General features: G+C 46.1%; 1 protein-coding gene across 3 annotated transcripts in view; it reads left to right on the top strand.

Annotated features, from left to right (window-relative positions):
• The window catches only part of Cgnl1 (cingulin like 1), a 148,846-nt gene that overhangs the window by 30,808 nt on the left and 99,739 nt on the right, over window positions 1-18,299 (top strand). For 2 of the 3 annotated variants that reach the window (XM_076926240.1, XM_076926241.1), the window contains exon 2: window positions 15,722-17,317. In XM_076926240.1, the coding sequence (XP_076782355.1) occupies window positions 15,737-17,317 (1,581 nt within the window). In that variant the 5' untranslated portion in view covers window positions 15,722-15,736. Of the gene's footprint in view, window positions 1-4,321; window positions 4,344-15,721; window positions 17,318-18,299 lie in introns of those variants that run through there. The other variant, XM_076926243.1, reaches the window with a different exon arrangement.

Genomic DNA, 18,299 nt, shown 5'->3' with positions numbered 1-18,299 from the left:
AGCAGGAAAGGAGACTCCCCACATTTGGGTCAGGGAAGCCAGGGCATAGAAGAGTGCTTATTAAGGGGTGTTTTAACATGGTCACCTCCTGTACTGAGTCCAATTACACCCTGTCAGCACTTCCTGTGGTCACACAAACATAGTGACTATCATCCCCATGTAGTTCTCCTTGGTCTTTCTGCCCCCTTGCTCTGTGTACACTCTCCTTTTCACTCCTGTTTGGTTTCATTTGGTTCCGCTCCATGACCAAATCAGTTCTTTTATTTTCCATCCAATGGCCATTTCTCCATTGGAAACGCAGACTCCTTAACTCTGTGGCAGACAGGGGAAGAGCAAGGACAACCATGTGGGAGCAATATTGGCGTACAGTGTCTGGTTCCTGCCCTATTGTGGACTTCGCTTAGAAGTTCTGTTCTTGGGGAAGATGCACCTCTGTGTAGGTCCCCTCTCTTCATGTTCCTTCTGTCTGTGAGGCACAGTTGGCAATATTGACAAAGTGTAGTTAAATTCTTTAGATGCTGGGAAATTGTCTAAGCCTGTAAGTTATCACCCCAATGGATCAGAACCATACTTCTGGGGCAGAGCCTTTTCTCAGCCCCTGAGATGCAATGCTCTGTATAATGCTATGTTCACGGAGCCTAGGGAGGTCATTTACCTCATCCTTTCTGATTAAGCTGTAATCCAGGAACAATGTTTAGAGATGTGGCTAGGTGACCTGCTAAAGGAAGTCCACCAGTAACCCTCTTCCAGTTGTCCAAGTAACCCAAGACATAGGATCAGTCAGGAATTGAGAGTGCCCAGCTGCTTGGCCTTTGTTTTGTTTTAAAGAAAACTTTATTTGAGGCTATTTTTATATTTATAAAAAATATTGAAGATTGCACAGAAAGCTTTCCTGTGTACCCTTCACTCAGTAGCTCCATTGTCAACACTATGTGTTTACCTACACAGGGTTTCATGGAGAGCAGGCTTAAACTTGATGTATAAGTGAGGATGACCTTGAACTTCTGATCCTCCTGCTTCCATCTCTCCAAGGTTTGGATTCCAGGTGTGTATGCTACCACATCTGGGCCATCAGTGCTGGGTATCAAACTCAGTGACTCATGTATGCTAGGCAAACATGCTGAACTACAACCCTAGCTCTAACACCATTCAGTTTAGTTCATTTCTCACACACACACACACACACACACACACACACACACACACCCCACACACACCTAATTAGAAATTTATAACCTGAGTGACAATCCAGTCCTAGATAATTTTGTTCTAGCCGTGGCCATTGGGCTCTTTGAGTTCTCTTCCCAAGGACATCATCTCTTTGTCATGGCCATCATCACCACTATCATTGTATGCTCTTCTGTAATGTAATGTCTGATTCTATGTGATGCTCCACACTCCACTTGTGAGTTTTCTGCCCCAGACATGGAATCAGTCACTTTGTCAGTGAGCTGTAGATCCTTCTATGGAGGATTTATTGGCATCAGAAACTGAGATCCAGGGATGAGGTTGCCCCTTGCTACTTGAGGGTGGGGGTGAGGCTTCTGCTTATGGGCTCTGTCACCTGAAAATAACAAAGGTGTGTGTGTGTGTGTGTGTGTGTGTGTTGACCTTCATATGAAGACACATTTAAATATTTCCACATGCAGCCATCTGTGTAGCAGATAAAATATGAGTTTCTATTTACATCTCCAACTCCAACCGTTCACATTATGGGTCGTTCTGGTCTTTTTCTTTTGCACATATGTCCCCTCCCCTCCCAACAGTGAGAAACAAGTGGCCCCCACCCACTATCCATTAATTTTACTGTTCAGTGTTAATGTACCTGTACCATGATTCCAGAGTTGGCAACATGTCCCTCTGTGGGAAATGACCAGGTCAGTTCCAGGAGGCACAGTGAGTTGTCTTTGGTCTCACAGATCTAGTGTTAACTTTGCAAACTGTACCCCTCCTCTCTTTTTGTGATATTATTTCAGGTTTTTTATGTGTATGGACATCCATGTGTATGTCTAAGCACACGAGTGTCTGTGTATGTGGAGGACAGAGGTTGACCTCGGCTGTCATTCCTCAGGTAGTATCAGCGTGTATTTGAGGCAGGGTCTTTCAGTGGCCTGGAACTTTATGCTAGGTAGGCTGGCAGTGAGGGAGCATCGCATTTTCACTTCCCCAGCACTGACGTTACAAAGGTATGTTTATTTTATTGTATTTCTTAGTCTGTGGATTCCTGGGATCAAACTCAGATTCTCCAGCTGTCAAGGCAAGCCCTTTAGCGACTCAGCCACCTTCCCAGCTACAAGTCATTTAAATTCTTTAAAAAAAAAGATTGATTTATTCTGTTTCATGTGTATGAGTTTTGCCCACATGCATGTGTGAATAGCATGCGTGTTCCTGAAGCTCACAGAGGTCAGAAGAAGGTGTTGGGTCCCCTGGAACTGAAGTTACAGATGGCTGTGAGCCACCATATGGGGGCTGGGAAACCAAACTTGGGTCCTCAGCAAGAGTAGCCAGTGCTCTAACCACTGAGCAATCTCTCCAGCCCCAACTTCTTTAGAACCCCAACCTGCCAAGCAAGGATTTCCTTTCTTTGTCTTCTTCTGTGTTTTTTTTTTTTTTTTTTTCCTTTTCCATCTACAGTTTTTATTTCCCCTTTCCTATCTTTGCCGTGGTTGTGTTTTTTTTTTTTTTTTTTAAACTTTGCCTGTTCTGTTTCACAACTTGACACCTGTTTTGGTAAGAATGTCTGCTTCCTGCCGCCGCCAGGACGGTCAGGGCATGAGATACATTAGTCTAAGACTCTGTAGCATGATGTAGCCATCAGAGAGACGTGCCAGAGACAAAAAAAAAAAAAAAAAAAAAAAAGATATTTTGATTTTCATACAAAAAACAAATAAAAATTAAAAATGTATAAATTAGTCCCTAGCGGGGAAAACACAGGCATTCAAATGCCTTCTGTCCTTCAGGTTTCTGTGCATATCAGCCACCCGGCCTGAGGTGCATGTTAATGTTCCACCTGGGTTAATGTCCAGAAGATTGTTTTGAATGTTGCAGTCCTGAGTGGGTTAATATTCAGAGCAAAGACATCAAGGTTCATAGTGAGTGCATTTAAGAGTTAATTTTGCTGTATTGCATTCTGAAGAATTCCATTCTGTCGATTGTTGTGATGCCATAAGGCAAAGACAAGAGACCCCATGTTAGGGTTGGGCTTAGCGGGTGGAGGAAGACTGGTGTGAGAGATATCATGGCAGGGATGGAGAAGGGCATCCCTAAGCAGAAGTTTGGATGTCTAAAACACGGAACTGGGAGCTTAGAATTGGCTCATCTGGGGGGAGACTCAGGTGTGTTCGCCTCTGAACACTTTTCTCTTTGTAGAGTGTCATTCATCCCCAGGAGATGGGAGGAGGTGGGGGGTGGACAGTGGGTTCTGTGGAGGAGAGAGACAGGAGTGACTTTGTTTTGTATGTTTGGATCATCTTATTGATGTCTTTCCTGGCACTCCCAAGACACAGAGGCAGTTCCCTGGGCTGACACTGTCACTCTTTGTTAAACCTTCACCGTACCCAGCCGCTGATCTTGCTATATCCTTAGAAATTTGGCAGCCACTCAGCACAACATTTAACTACCAGGAGGAAGAAGGAAAGTAATGCTCCATCAGTTAATATTGACCCTGCTCGGCTCTTTGCCCCTGAGCACCAGGTTATGGTTGACATTTGTACTTCCAGGCTGGGAACAGGAGACAAGGTCTGGCAGAGGTTTGGTCATGGGGTGGAGAGAGAGAGAATATGTGTGGGGAAGGAAGGTTGCTGTCTTACAGGTCAGCTTTCCTTTTCTCTTTTGAGATAGTCACATGTACTCTGGGCTGGCCTCAAACTCATTCTGTAGCTAAGGATAACCTTGAACTTCTGATCCTCCCATTTGTACTGCCCAAGTATCCCAAGTCCTGGTTTTTCAGACCTAACCGCCACGCCTAGTTTGTGCAGTTCTAGGGATCAAAGCCACAGCGTCCTGCATGCTAGGCAAGCACTCTACCCACTGAGCCACACTCCCAGTGTTTCTAAGACACTCCCAGGTGATGCCTTGACTGGCAGCTGAGCATACTGTGCAGCAGGACACTGCAGCTTTGCCTCACTTCCAAGTTGTGCTTGTTCCAGGCCTGGGTTTCTGTACTACCTTGAGTCTTGCTGGTGTTGTCTCCAACCTTGGCAAACCCTGGAGTCTTGTGAGGCTCTGCTGACTCTATCTGGGATCTGGCTCAACCTTCTCATTGAGCCTCTGACTTGCCTGGCTCAGAGTTCTAAGCCTGTTGTTGACATGAAAACACAGCTCTCTCCTCAAAGGAATACAAGGTAATTTATTCTGGAGCAAGGTATGGATGACCGTGGCCGAGGAATATGGATTCAGGCTGCTTCCGATATCATAGTCTGGTGTGGTAATGCTTTCATGTGGTACTTATAATTATATAAAAATCAAAAATTTTTAAAGGACCTTGGGAACAGCAAGTAGGCAGGTTACAGCAAAGTGAGGAGGCCCTCATCAAGTCTCAGAAGCTGTGTTTGATGACACTTGGAAGGGAGTGGTATATTAACACATAGCAAGAGTCACGTGACAGCTATAGGCTGTTAGGTTAGACAGAAGGGTAGACCTTGGGTGATGGTTATTAAAGGAACTAAAGATAGCCCAAGATAATTTGAATCTGAATCTGCAACATTCAAACTCTCAGTAATTGTAAATTTAATCTGTCAATCAGCCTTGTAGAGTCTACAACTCTGTGTCTGTGTGTTTGTGTCTGTGTCTATGTTTCCCTGCAAACTTCAGTCCGTACTACTCTCTCTGCTTGGTACTCTCTGCAAGGCTGGCAATGTCCTTCCAGCTAAAAGTTCCCTTCTTTTAGAGCTGCCTTCCTGAACCTCTCCCGCCAAAGTGGTCTTTCTCTCCCTACTGTCTCCCTGGCAGCTTTGCAGCACTTACAGCTGTCTGAGACCATGTTTATTCTTTCCCTACACAGTGTAAACTTTGTGGGGCAAGAGCCTCCCCACTCCATGTAACTATGCCGAAGCCTGGCAAGCATGGAAGAACTTAGTGGTACTGTGCAGTGTTAGGGTTCAATATGGTTGTATGCCATGTTACAATATTTTATTCATAAATTATAGAAAAAATCGAAGTGGATGGAATGCTTAGATGAGACCTTTATGCCAGTGAAACTTCCTTGCTTAGACATCTGTACACAGTAAAGATGCTTTATTACATATGCCATTTCCAGGGCCCAGAGTGGGAAGGGACAGAACAGACCCTAAGTTCTAAAATGTGCCCTGGGTTCTCAGAGCTCAAAGAAAAGGGATTTGGTGCTTGGAAATTGGAGGCCAGTGGAGACACATTCTTGCTCTGAAAGGAGATGTGAATGGTCCTTTTCCTGTGTACATTTCACCTGAACACATGTGTGCATTTGAGTGTGGTTCCCTGCCAGGTGTAATTTAATAAAGGCCCAGCCATATGTAACAGTGACAGGGGAGAGCCCAGAGCCAAAGGTGAGGCTGGGCTCAGGAGCAGATGCTCCAAACCACAGGTGTTTCCGTGGACAGCCAGGCTGGCTAGGACCTGAACAGTTCTTCAGAATCAGGAGCAGCATGGCCGGATGGCTTTGGGTCGGGATTTGCATAATATCCTTTCTCAACCAGTCACTCAAGAGAGTTGCAGGTTGGAAGGATTTACCAGAGACTGTCTCTGCTGTCATTAACTATAATAGTCACCTTGAATGAGAGACAGCTTGCATCTGTGTGTGTGTATGAATCTGGCAAGGTTCTGTTTTACGAAGTTTATTTGCTTTTGTTTTTAAAACAGTGTTATGTTCTATTTTTCTTTTGCTTGTTGCATTTTGCTTTGAGACAGCAGTGCTCTATGTACCCCATGCTGTCCTGGAACTCACTGTGTAGTGCAGGCTGGCCTGGAACTCATGATTCTCCTGCTTCTGCCTCTCAAGTGCTGGTATGACAGGCATGCACCACCATGCCCAGCTTCTTCTGTTTTGTTTTTTTCCTTTGTTTAGATTTATTTATTTTTATGTACATTGGTGGTTTGTTTTGTTTTTTGTTTGTTTGGTTTTTTTTGTCTGCACACATGTCTCTTTGAGGGTTCCAGATCTTCTAGAACTGGAGTTACAGACAATTATGAACTGCTATGTAGGTGCTGGGAATTGAACCTGGGTCCTCTGGAATTGCAGCCAGTGCTCTTAACCACTGAGCCATCTCTCCAGCCCCCACTCCATTTTAAACAGCTCTACCATATGCTATTTTGAAGGTGCCCTTATTTATAGCACAGCCCACTTGGCACTTGTGTCCAGCAGACTGAGACAAGTGAGACTTGATTGGTTGTGATTTGGAGCCAAGAGGTGGGTGGCAGGGAGGTAGGGAGCCTGCACCTCAGGAGCACTTCCCAGTGGCTCTGCATCATAGTTGCTCGGCCAGGTTTGCATATGTCCCCTTTCTCTGATGAGGGCTTAGGTGGATGTAGGATCCGTAGTTGGTTCTCTGAGATCCCTCAGAAAGCTCACTCCTCAGAAAGGCAGGGGAAGAGTGAGCATAGGATTCTATTGCAGTAGGTTTCTTGGAGTAGGTTCCTGTAAGTGGCTTGTCCATGTGGCACATCGTTGATTATCACCAATGATGCAAACCTGATGATCCCAGGGCCTGTTCCCTATCTTACAACGTGCATACCTTGTGACACGGCGGTCATTAGTGGGAAGACATGCCACAGTGGGACTCTGGATCTTGTTCTAGTGCTTAAGGCAGAGATAAACATTCTGGCTGGAGGCGCCTAAAGGACAAGTAGTTGTTATGGAAGACTTGTGTTTCCATCATGGGTGTGTGTACATGTGCACGAGGAAGCCTGGGCTGTCTTTCTCTGTCACTGCTCCAAATCTTATTTTTTGAGATGGCCTCTCACTGAGTGTGGAGCTCACAGAATTGAATAGACTGGCTGGCCAATGTGCCTTTAGAGTTTCATGTGGTTACCTGGCTTTTTTTTTTTTTTTTTTAAAGGTGCTGAAGATCTGAACTCAGGTCGTCATGATTTCACGGGCATTTTATCCACTGAGCCTTCTTTCTGGCCTGTTATGGAAAACTTAAGGGAAAAAGTGTGTGTGTGTGTGTGTGTGTGTGTGTTGCAAACACATGAGTATGCAGGTGTAGTCATTTGCGTGTAGCACAGAGGGGACTGTCAAGTGTCCTCTTCTATTGTTCTTTCCTTGAACAATGAACCAGAAGCTCACTGTTTCAGATAGACTGGTAGACCAGTAAGTGCCCTGCTACTCCCCAGTGCTACGATTATAGGAACATGCAGCCATGTCCCACCTTTTGCTTTATACTGGGGATTAAAACTCAGATCCTCATACACACTGGTCTTAGCCCACACCTCCAACTGTTTAAATATAAAGGAACTCAGGGCCGTGTGCATTGACAATGACTCATCCCCTCACCCATTCATTTATTCTCTCAGTGCCTCCTATCAATGAGACACTGAGAGCAGGAATGTGGCAAGGAGCAAGGCATGGCTATGTGACATTCCCACTAAGCTTTGCCAGATGAGATGCCGCCATGGACACAGGGGTGTAGAGTGGGATGCAGGGATGTGTGCAGGTTTATGGTCCTCCAGTGACCCTTAAGATAATTAGACCAGACATACTATGGGAGGCCAGAACACGGGGCAACCCAAGGACTAGCTCAGTGAAGCTGAAACTTTGTGTGGGAGTGCCAGTGCTGCTCCTGACTGTTGTGTGAGACCTGGGAGAAAATGACCAACCCATCAGAAGGTGTACATCCCTTAGGCAGTGAAAATAGTGTCCCATGCTGGTGCCACAAGGGTGCCTGAGTGATATAAAGGAGAGGCCCTGCCTCCTGTCTGGCATGTCGGGACAATGAACATGTCGGAAAGGCTTAAAGTGTGGTTTTGGCGGACAGAATTGTCCTGCCAGAGGAGCCTATGTAGAGCTCCAGGGAGCTGAATGCCAATGCCTGATAAAAGCTGGAAGCTGCTCCAGTAGGTGAACTCTGGGGTGAGAGTGGGCTTTTCCCAGGAAGTGAAAGTACTGCCAGTTAAAGCCATGGGCTGGGGATGTAGCTGGGTTGATAGAGTGCTTGCCTGGATTGCATGAAGCCCTGGGTTCCACCCTCTGTAGCTCATAAACTGGGATGGTGCACATCTATAATCCTAACACACGGGGCAAAGGCAGAGGGACCAAGGTCAGTCTTAGCCATGGAGTGAGTTCTAGGCCATCCTGGGCTATGTAACACCCAGATGAAAGAACAAAGGGGGGAGGGGGAAGAGATGAAGGAACAAAGAGAGTGAGGGAAGGAGGGGAGGAGGGAGGGAAAGAGGGATTAAGAAAGTATAGATCATAAATGCAGGGCGTCCACATAGTGTAGACAAGCATGTCTACTAGTTTTCTGTAGGCTGCCCCCTGCCCGTGGCTCCTGATGCTGTGCTTGGTGCACAGGCAGGCACAGTGCAGGGATGCTCTGTGCTAGGACAGCTTCTCCATGCCGAGCTCATCGGGTGCTAACTTGGGACAAGACTGAAATCCGAGAAGATTCCATGTGATTTTAGGAAGTCTTTCTTTTCGCCCCCTTGGGCGATTTCGCTTGAGTGTGGGTTAATGTAGAGGCTTGTCAGGGCTGGCCAGCAGGGTTTATTTTGTGTCTACACTGACTGATCGGCAGCGACTGTGTACATGCAGTGTTGAGGAAGCTTCAGAAGCCAGATCTGGGCCTGGAGATTCCGGGCGCTTCTTTACCCATTGGTTCTGTTTTGGCCTTGGGCTCCACATAGTGGAGGCAGAGACGGTCGGAGCTGATGTCTCTGTGGGCTGTGCCTAGGGTACAGTCGGCAGTGTTTGTTACAGCTCATCTGTGGACATAACGTTGTACTTTAGATTCACCTCCCTCTGCTTTCTTAATTAGTTAATCAATTATTTTTGGAATGTTAGTGTTGTGTGGTCAAAAGTGGAGCTTTTTCCTCATAAGTATTTAAAAGCACGAGCAATGCAGTGTTCTGTGGCCATAAATACAATAGTGGGTTTTTGTTGTTCTTTCCGGATTCTAGTTGTTTCATTTAGCATGTACTATATATAACTCAGTGTTGAGGACCAGCCTGCCCCACGCTTGGGGCTAAGTGCTCTTGTCTGAGCGGATCAGACAACAGGGTCTAGCAAGAGAGAGAGAGTGGGGGGAGAAAGGGAAGAGACACGAAGAATGGAGACAAGACAGAGTGTATGACAGAGAGTTTCTCGTTTATTGTCTCCTTTATTGTCTCTCTCTTATTGTTTCCTCCTCTCTTATTGTCTCCTTTATTGTCTCCCCTCTCTTATTGTCTCTTATTGCAAGGAAATCCTGGGTATTTATAAGCACAAGCAGGGGAACACAGCTGAAGACACTTCACCACGTGCACCTTGCAGCTGGGGTCACTAAACAGCAAAACAAGATATGTGGGATAAAAAAAGATATTTATCAGAGTGTGCTTTAGCTGTTGTAGGCTGTTGAAACGAAGTCTCTTGTCAGGGTATATGGCTCAAGATGGCTACAAAGATGATAGCCACTTTCTGCTAAAAGTTGGCTCCCAACAACTCAGAGTTCCCATTTTTCATAATGAAGTCTTTCTTGCTATCCTGACCCTGGAGATAAGAAAACATTCAGCAGCCCAGATGATGGTGGCACACTGCCTTTAATCTCAGCACTTGGGAAGCAGAAGCCAGTGATCTCTGTGAGTTCGAGACCATCGTGGTCTACAGAGTTTCCAGGACAGCCAGGGCTACACAGAGAAACACTGTCTTGAAAAACAAAACAACAACAATAACAACAACAAAAACCAAACCAAACCAGCCAACCAAATGAACAAAGCAAACACTCATGGAAATAACCAATGTATCAGTTGGGATTTGACTACAATCCTGAAGTTAGAAATGGAACCCCACCTTTTTGTACATCCTTCTCTCTCTTCTCTCTTCTAGTTGTGCCTTTTGGGTTTTTGTTTGTTTCTTTGTTTGATTTTAAGTGCATGTTTATGATTCTGTGGGTGTGCCCAGAGACCAGAAAGAAGAGAGTGTCAGATCTCCTTAAACTGGCATTACAGACGATGGTGAGCCACCATGTGGGTCCTGAGAACCTAACTATGCCCCCCCCCACCCCCAAGAGCAGCCAGTGTTCCTAATGGCTGAGCTATCTCTCCAGCTCACCCTTCTGTACTTTGTTTCTTTGTTGCTGTTTTTTGAAATCGGGTATCACATAGCTCAGGCTGGCCTCAGACTTGCTCTGTAGCCAGGGATGGGCTTCAGCTTCTCATTTTCTTGCCTCCAGCTACCAGTGCTGGGATGACAGGCAGGCATCCCCATCTCTGGGTGTATGTGGTGCTGGGGACCCAACCCAGGGTTCTGTTCATGTTAAGCAGCTGAGTCACATCCTAGCCCACCGCTGTGCCTTTCTGTGTCTGGGCTTTATTTTTGGAGCTTTTAGAAATGATCTCAAGGGTCAAGACATGAGCATGACTCAAGTACTGTTTTGAGCATGAACTCCATATTTTTCCAGAGTCTGCGTACATGAGGTTCCCACTGCGTTGGTTACTAGATGTGGGTGTGTACTGTAGTATAGGGACAGCACGTGACCTTGGATAGTCTCTTCTCAGGTCAGACTTTTTTTTTTTTTTTGTAAAATTTATTTACAGATGTTTACCTACATGTTTACCTATGTATCACATGTATACAGTGCCCTAGAGGCCAGAAGAGACCATTAGATCCTCTAAAAACTAGATTTACAGACAACTGTGAGCTGCTATGTATATGCTGGGAACTGAACTCAGTTCTTTTACAAGAGCAACAGGTGCTCTTAGCCACCGAGCCATCTCTCCAGCATATAGTCACTGGATTTTAAAATCCTGTTTGGGAACATTAAAATGCCATAAACAGAGAGGTGACCTGTGTGCTACTAATGGAGAAGTGGGTCAACCAGACCCATTCACAGGGAAGGGTGAAGTAGGTGTCTGGAGGGTAGGGGGGCACATACATATAACTCAGTGTATATGTTGTATAGGTTAGTCCCAGTGACCCTGCTCCTGAGACCCCAGTTGAATTGCTATGGTCTACAGCCCCATTAGAAGGACTCTTCTCATCACCTCTTTTTTCTTTTCTGTCATTCCCTTTGGATGAGGTTGATTTGACAGAGAGCTGTAGCACTCGGTGCCAGAGATGTAATGATCCTTAACCCCTGAAGCCAAAAGAACTGGGCTCAAGAGATGGCTCAAACATTAAGAGCTGCTCTTGCAGAGGCTCCAAGTTCTGACCCCGGTACCCACATCAGGCAGCTCACAACTAACTGCCTATGACCCTAGCTTCAGAGGATCTGATGCCCCCTAGACTCCAAGAGCACCTTCCCTCAGGTGTACAGACTCACACACACACACATACTCAAAATTGAAAAACAATTAAAAATGATTAAAAACCAGAAAACTTTGCTGTCAGGGCTGTTTGAAGCCCAAGCTCCCTGAGCTCTGTTCTTCTTTTTAACCGTCACCTTCATTCTCCAGACGGTGTCCTCAGGCTTTCTGGGTGCCAGGAAGCTGCTGGGGAATCATGAAAATCTTGTCAGTTTCCTGTCTTTGCATTGAGGAAGCATCCAGGGCACACACTGCTTTGCTTAGGAAAGGCAGTGGCTGTTCTTTCTTAAGTACAATCTGGGGGCTTGTTGATGCAGATGTGTGTATTGTTCACCGTAGTCTTCTAGTGTCTCACTCTTATTTCTCCCTCTCTCTCTCATTCTCCTCATATAATCTCTCTCTCTCTCTCTCTCTCTCTCTCGTCTCTCCCCCCCCCCCCCACACCCCCATGTGTGTGTACACGTGGAGGCCAGGGACAACTTACGGTGTGATTCCTCAGATCCTGTTTTCTAACTCAGGGACCTTTCACTGTCTTGGGATTCACCAATTCTGGCCCTCAGACTCCGGGAATCTACTTGCCCCAAGCTCATGCCTCTTCCTCCTCAGCTAGCTAGCTAGCTAGCTCTCTCTCTCTCTCTCTCTCTCTCTCTCTCTCTCTCTTTCTTTCTTTCTTTCTTTCTTTTTTTTTTATGTAGGTTCCGTGGATTGAATCCAGGTCCTCATGCTTGTGTGGCAGGCACTTTACTGATTAAGCAAGCTCTTCCTCCTCCCTTTCAGTGGAGGTTCTAGTGTGGATATTCTCCACTCCCCCCCCCCCCCCCCCCCCCACACACACATACACACACAATCCTGCCTTCCCACCAGCCCTTCAGGCCTGCTCTTTAGGAGTAAATCTGTTGTCTGTCATTTGAAGTTTTAACTTGTTCCTTATTAGCCGGGCAGCGGCTTCCCTCTGACAGTCAGCCAGAGCGTCACACTCAGGGGAAATTACTTTTTGGTTCATGGCTCACTTTTCATTTCCTGGACTTGCTCAAAGGTGCTCTAAGGCTCCGTAGCATTCTACCTCCCTCTCAGCTGGTATTTTAAATAACTCGTTTGGCAAAGTGGAATTATCCACACAAAGCAAACCGAGTCCCACCACACTGATTGCTTGGGCATCGTTTTCCTGAGAAAGGAAGCTGAAATAAGATTTATGATGGTCTGAGTGCCTTTTCTCATGAGACAGGATGCCCTCTGGTGTGCCTGGCAAGGGCGTGGGGAGTTAAAGTGGAGAGGCAGGGACACATGCACCAGCCTTACGTGACTATTCATGCTTGCTGATCATGTGTGATGGCCCAGAGAGAGGACATGTCTCCATCTGGCATGTGTTTTGAGCTCTGCCAAGAGTTGAGTCTTTGTTCCCACATACATACCCATAGATCTTGCTAACTAAAGTTGTTCTCATCACTTCGGAGCCTTTTCAGAGAGCCTTATTTCCACTCCAAAACACCACTTTTATTTGCCAAAGTGCTACAATGTTGCATCCTGGCAATTGATCAGCATTTACTGCCAAATTATGTAAACCCTTTGTGGAGCTGCCTGATGGGGCAAACGTGTCTGTAATGTGTGTTAGGCTCTTGCACCAGGCCTGGTGCCCAGAAGTGGAGAACAGCTGTCCTTAGGTGCATTCATTCATTCATTCATTCAGTGTTTAAACTTTGATTGGGTAGGAAATCTACATTTGCTTAGGGCGCCCAGCTGAGAAATGCCATTTTTGAGAAAATGTCGGGTTAAGGTTTGTTGTGAATGTGACTGTGGATGGTTCATGAAATTCAGATATGAGGATTGCTTTACCAACCTGGGGCTGGCGTGGGAATAAACCATGCTGGCCATATTCAAAGACTGAAATGTAATTAGTGTTGATCATAGTAACCGTGGCAAAGGCCCCTAAAACCCTAGCTGGGCTTCTCATTAATAAATATCAGAATTTTTTTTCATTGAAGAGTCAGCATGAGCATAAGAGGAGACTATGGGTGAATAAGAGGCCCTGTTTAGTAAATAGAGCATGAAAAAAGTGGATGAGTTCATTTGTGGAGAATCTTAAAAAAAAAAAAAAAAAAAAAAAGCCAGAGGGACGAGGTGTATTCAGTGGTAGACTGTTGATTTAGCACTTGGGAAGCCCTGGGTTTGCTCCCCAGCACTACCCACAGATTTGTAATGGACTTTTAAAAACAGAAAAAGAATCCCATGATGCTGCTGCAGAAAGGGCTCAAGATAAGGCTGGTGAATTTGGTACTGTCTATCATGCATTGCTTCATGGATCTAAGCAAGGGCACCAGTGTTTAGAATAGAGACTTCCTGCCCACTCGCTCTGTCCCAAGACACCAGCAGCCCTTCCTGTAAGCTGGCTTAATTCAAACCATTGGGACACACACACACACACACACACACACCTAAAAGGGGGACTGGTTGGTAGGAGGATGCGTATTGGCTCCAGGGAGACATGAGAGAGTAATGAGGGTAACCATGGGGAAAACATATACATGTATGAGAGTGTCATAATGAAGCCCACTATGTGTAATTAATATATGCTATTAATTTTGAAACAGTCCATTATCACTAAAATTATTAGGCCAGGGCAGGCAAGATGGCTCAGTAGGTATTTACTTGTTATCAAGCCTGATGTCCTGAGTGTGAACCCACAACCTAAATAGTATAAGGAAGAATACATTTTTCTCTGACTTCCTTATGTGTGTCATGGCATGGTGCGTGCACTCACACACATAAACATAAACACACTAGACATATTAAATGAATGTAATAAAAATTAGCAAGTTAAGTTCAAAGGTTTGACTCCTCTCCCCAGCCCTCCTGATAGTAAAGGAATCTACACTTGAGACCCAAAATGTCTAAAGAATGTGGGTGGAGATGTTAGTCATGGTGCCAAGACCAATGGAGGGGCAGGCCTTGCACTAGCAGAATGAAAGCCCACATGTCTGCAGCGTGCTGCTGGCTGACTGGCTGTGAGATGCAGCCCTAGATTACATATGCAGGGGAGAAGGGTCAGCATCCAGGGAATCACGTAAGGACTTGGAGATTTGGAGCGGTTAGCTCTCAGAGTGTTCTCAACACCCCGAAGATAGGGCTGGCTTTTCCCTGCACCTCTCCCTGACTCCAGCAGCATCAGGGAACACAAATGGACCTGGAGCAAGTGGTGCATGAAGTGAGAGGGACCCACGGCAGCTGTCATGCCATGTGACACCAACAGCCCAGCATAGGTAGCCCAGCAGGGGATGATCAACAGTTTTAAAGACTTTATTTCCCAGTCTTCCCTTGTGGTTGGGGTGGCCAACGAGTGGGCTTTTCCCAAGAGGAGCTGTGTTTATAGGTTTGTACACATTGTGAGTGTGGTGCCCTCAGAGTCCAGAAGAGGGTATTGGACCTGCTCCAGCTAGAGTTACAGGTGGCCATGAGCCTCCTGACATGGTTGCTGGGTCCTCTGTAAGAATGGTATACATGCTTCGTCACTGAGACATCTCTCCATTCCCAAGAGCTATTTTTTTTTTCTTTTAAAGAAACAACTAAAATATTCGTGTATATTTGTTAGCAAGAGCTGGAGATGGTAGCACAGAAGGAATTACATAGAGGTGGGTGGCTGGGTGGCTCAGGGGGTAAGGTGCCTGCTGTTAATCCTGGTGACCTGTGGGGACTAAGTTGTAGAAGGTGAGACCTGACTTCTGCATGTTGTCTTCTGGTCACATGCTTACTGTGGCACACATGCCTCTACACACGTGTGTACACATATACGTACACAAGATAAATGTCAAAGATTTTAAAGCTAGATGTACGTTAGAAAGGGCTGGTGGCATTTTGAGAGGAAAATTGGCAGAGGAAGGGAAGACTGAAGATGGGCCTCTGGTTTCCTTTAGCTCTTAACTATTTTCATGGAAAAGTACCTTGCTCTTAATGGCTGGCAACCAAAACACCCTCCTGGTTAAAGATAAATAGGATAAAGTGTGAGGAAACCTACTAAGGGAAAAAATGACCAGAATGGCTGGAAACCAGAGCAGAGTTCTGCCAGAGGCGAGGTCATTACACCAGAGACTGCCCCTCAGGCCAGGACTGTAGCCAGTGCTGGCAAGCCAGCCATCACACGGGCTCAAGGACATCCTGAAAGGAGTGCAGGGCAGGGCAGTGCTCAGCCATAGGTTCCGAAGTCTCTGAAGAGTGTCCAACTGGCTTTGAACCCTGACATTTCCCCCTTGTAATTATCCCAGACTTTGCCTAAACAGATGGGACCCTAATGTAATGTCTTCTTCCCTCCCGCCAGCTGGGACAGTGAACCATGGAGCTGTATTTTGGCGAATACCAACACGTACAGCAGGAATACGGGGTCCACCTACGACTTGCCAGTGATGACACTCCAAAGCCAAGGAATTCCCAGCCCTCCAAGGCAGGCTCCTATGGCGTCAGTATCAGAGTCCAGGGAATTGATGGCCACCCTTACATAGTCCTGAATAATACTGAACGGTGTCTAGCAGGAACACCTTTTCCCGAAAACGGGCCATCGTTTCCATCCTCAATGATAAATAACCTGTCCCTACATCCAAACAACGGGACCGTGTTAAAGGAGAACACTCCAGAAGAACTGCAGCTTCCAGAAAACCCATACCTGCAAACCAGCCCGGTAAGAGGCCAGAAGCTGTTTTCCCTCCATGAGGGCAGGAATGGAGTTCTAGAACGCAAAGACGGGCCCACGAAGCTACCCCACGTGCTCAACTTCCAGAGGCACCCTGAGCTGCTGCAGCCTTATGACCCAGAAAAGAATGAGGTGAACTCAAAGAAGCATCACCCTCCCGAGAGTCCCTGGCTGAGAAATGCAACAGAGGAAGGGGCCCACTGTAAGAAGTCCCGGAGCTGCTTTCCCAAACCCTGCGGTTCCCAGCCCAACAGCCCTACTTCGGAAGATTTAGCCAAGACAAACATGACAGCGATCCGTCTCTGCAGCTCTGTAGTCATAGAAGACCCCCAAAAGCAGACCTCAGTGTGCGTGAACGTTCAGAGGTGCGCCAAGGAGGGGGCGGGAGAAGAGACCCTTTCCCCTCGACGGAAATCTCCAACTGCCCCCAGCTCACAGGCTTACTCTGAAACCAAGAAAAGTAGGCCAGATGTACTACCCTTCCGGCGACAAGATTCCGCAGGACCCATCTTGGATGGAGCTAGGTCACGCAGGTCCTCTTCATCATCCACGACTCCCACTTCAGCCACTTCCTTGTACAAATTTTTACTTGATGATCAGGAATGTGCCATTCATGCTGACAGCGTCAACCGCCATGAAAACAGAAGGTATATTCCATTCTTGCCAGGAACTGGGCGGGATATCGATACCTGCTCAATTCCTGGTGTGGACCAATTAATTGAAAAATTTGACCAAAAGCCTGGCCTTCAGAGAAGAGGACGGTCTGGGAAGAGGAACAGGATCAATCCCGACGACAGGAAAAGATCCCGAAGTGTAGACAGTGCCTTTCCATTTGGTCTCCAGGGAAATGCAGAATACCTCACAGAGTTCAGCAGGAATCTGGGCAAGTCTAGCGAACACCTCCTTCGGCCATCCCAGGTCTTCCCGCAGAAGTCAGTGGGCCAGGAGCACCGTGGGAGGCACAGCCCCAATGGCACACTAGCAAAGCTGCAGGGTGCCCACCCCAAGCCTCCCCTGCAGAACAAAGATGGGAAAGTTCTGAACAAAGGAAGTCAGGAGAACATGGGGGCATGTGCTCCCTCCCTCCCAGCACAGAATAAGAAAGAGGAAGAAATCAAAATAGCCACTGCCACATTGATGTTACAGAACCGGGCTGTGGCTGCCACCTCTGATTCCGGTGCCAAGAAAATTTCAGTGAAGACATTTCCTTCCGACTCTAGAACTCAGGTAACACGCATGGTTTTTCCTGTTCAAAGTGGCCTAAGCAATGTGTCTAGGAATGAGTGTCCTAAGGCTTGAATCAGTAACAGTACATTTGATGATGCTGTGTGTGTAAGGACACATTTGCCTATATGCACACATACATAGGTGTGCAGGCACATGTGTGTATGGAAGGGCATAGGTTAGCATCAGGTGTCTTCCTCTGTCACCGTCCACCTTACTTTTGTGATCTCTCACAGAACCAGGAGCTCACTGATGCAGCTACACTTTCTTCACCTGCCCAGTGCTGGGATATATCCATATCCCATATCCATATCCCATATTCATATCCATATTCTATATCCATATCCCATATCCATATCCCATATCTATATCCCATATCCATATCCCATATCCATATCCCATATCCATATCCCATATCCATATCCCTATCCTATATCCATATCCTATATCCCATATTTATATTCATATCCCATATCCATATCCTATATCCATATCCCATATCCATATTTCATATCCCATATCCATATCCTATATCCATATTCATATTCCATATCCATATTCAGTGCCTGGCTTTTACATGTGTGCTGGGAATGGAACCCAGAATCTCATGCTTTCAGGGCAAGTGCTTTACCAACGGAGCCGTTTCCCAAGCCCTTGCACGTTTATTATTATTATTATTATTATTATTATTATTATTATTATTATTCAGATTATGTCCCACTACCAACAGTATAGTTTTCTAGGTTATTCTGAGTGTGGCTGGGTTCACTGTCTGCACACTTCTCTGTCAAGTAGTACAGAGAGAACCATTTCTCTTTAAGAGTGTGACATCAAGATGTATATAGAATGAGTTTTGACACATAGGTTCTGAGATGAGTCCATAGAGGTGACTGGGTTGGTTTCTAGTCTGAAAAATTAGGTTAATCCTAATTTAGGTCAATTACAAAGTGATAGATTCTAAGTGGTACACTGAATGCTTTGACAG

The sequence above is a fragment of the Arvicanthis niloticus genome, chromosome 27 (genome assembly GCF_011762505.2).
Source record: "Arvicanthis niloticus isolate mArvNil1 chromosome 27, mArvNil1.pat.X, whole genome shotgun sequence".
Classification (NCBI taxonomy): Eukaryota; Metazoa; Chordata; class Mammalia; order Rodentia; family Muridae; genus Arvicanthis; species Arvicanthis niloticus.
The sequence above is the reverse complement of the archived record's forward strand: the minus strand, read 5'-3'. Positions and strand labels throughout refer to the sequence as shown.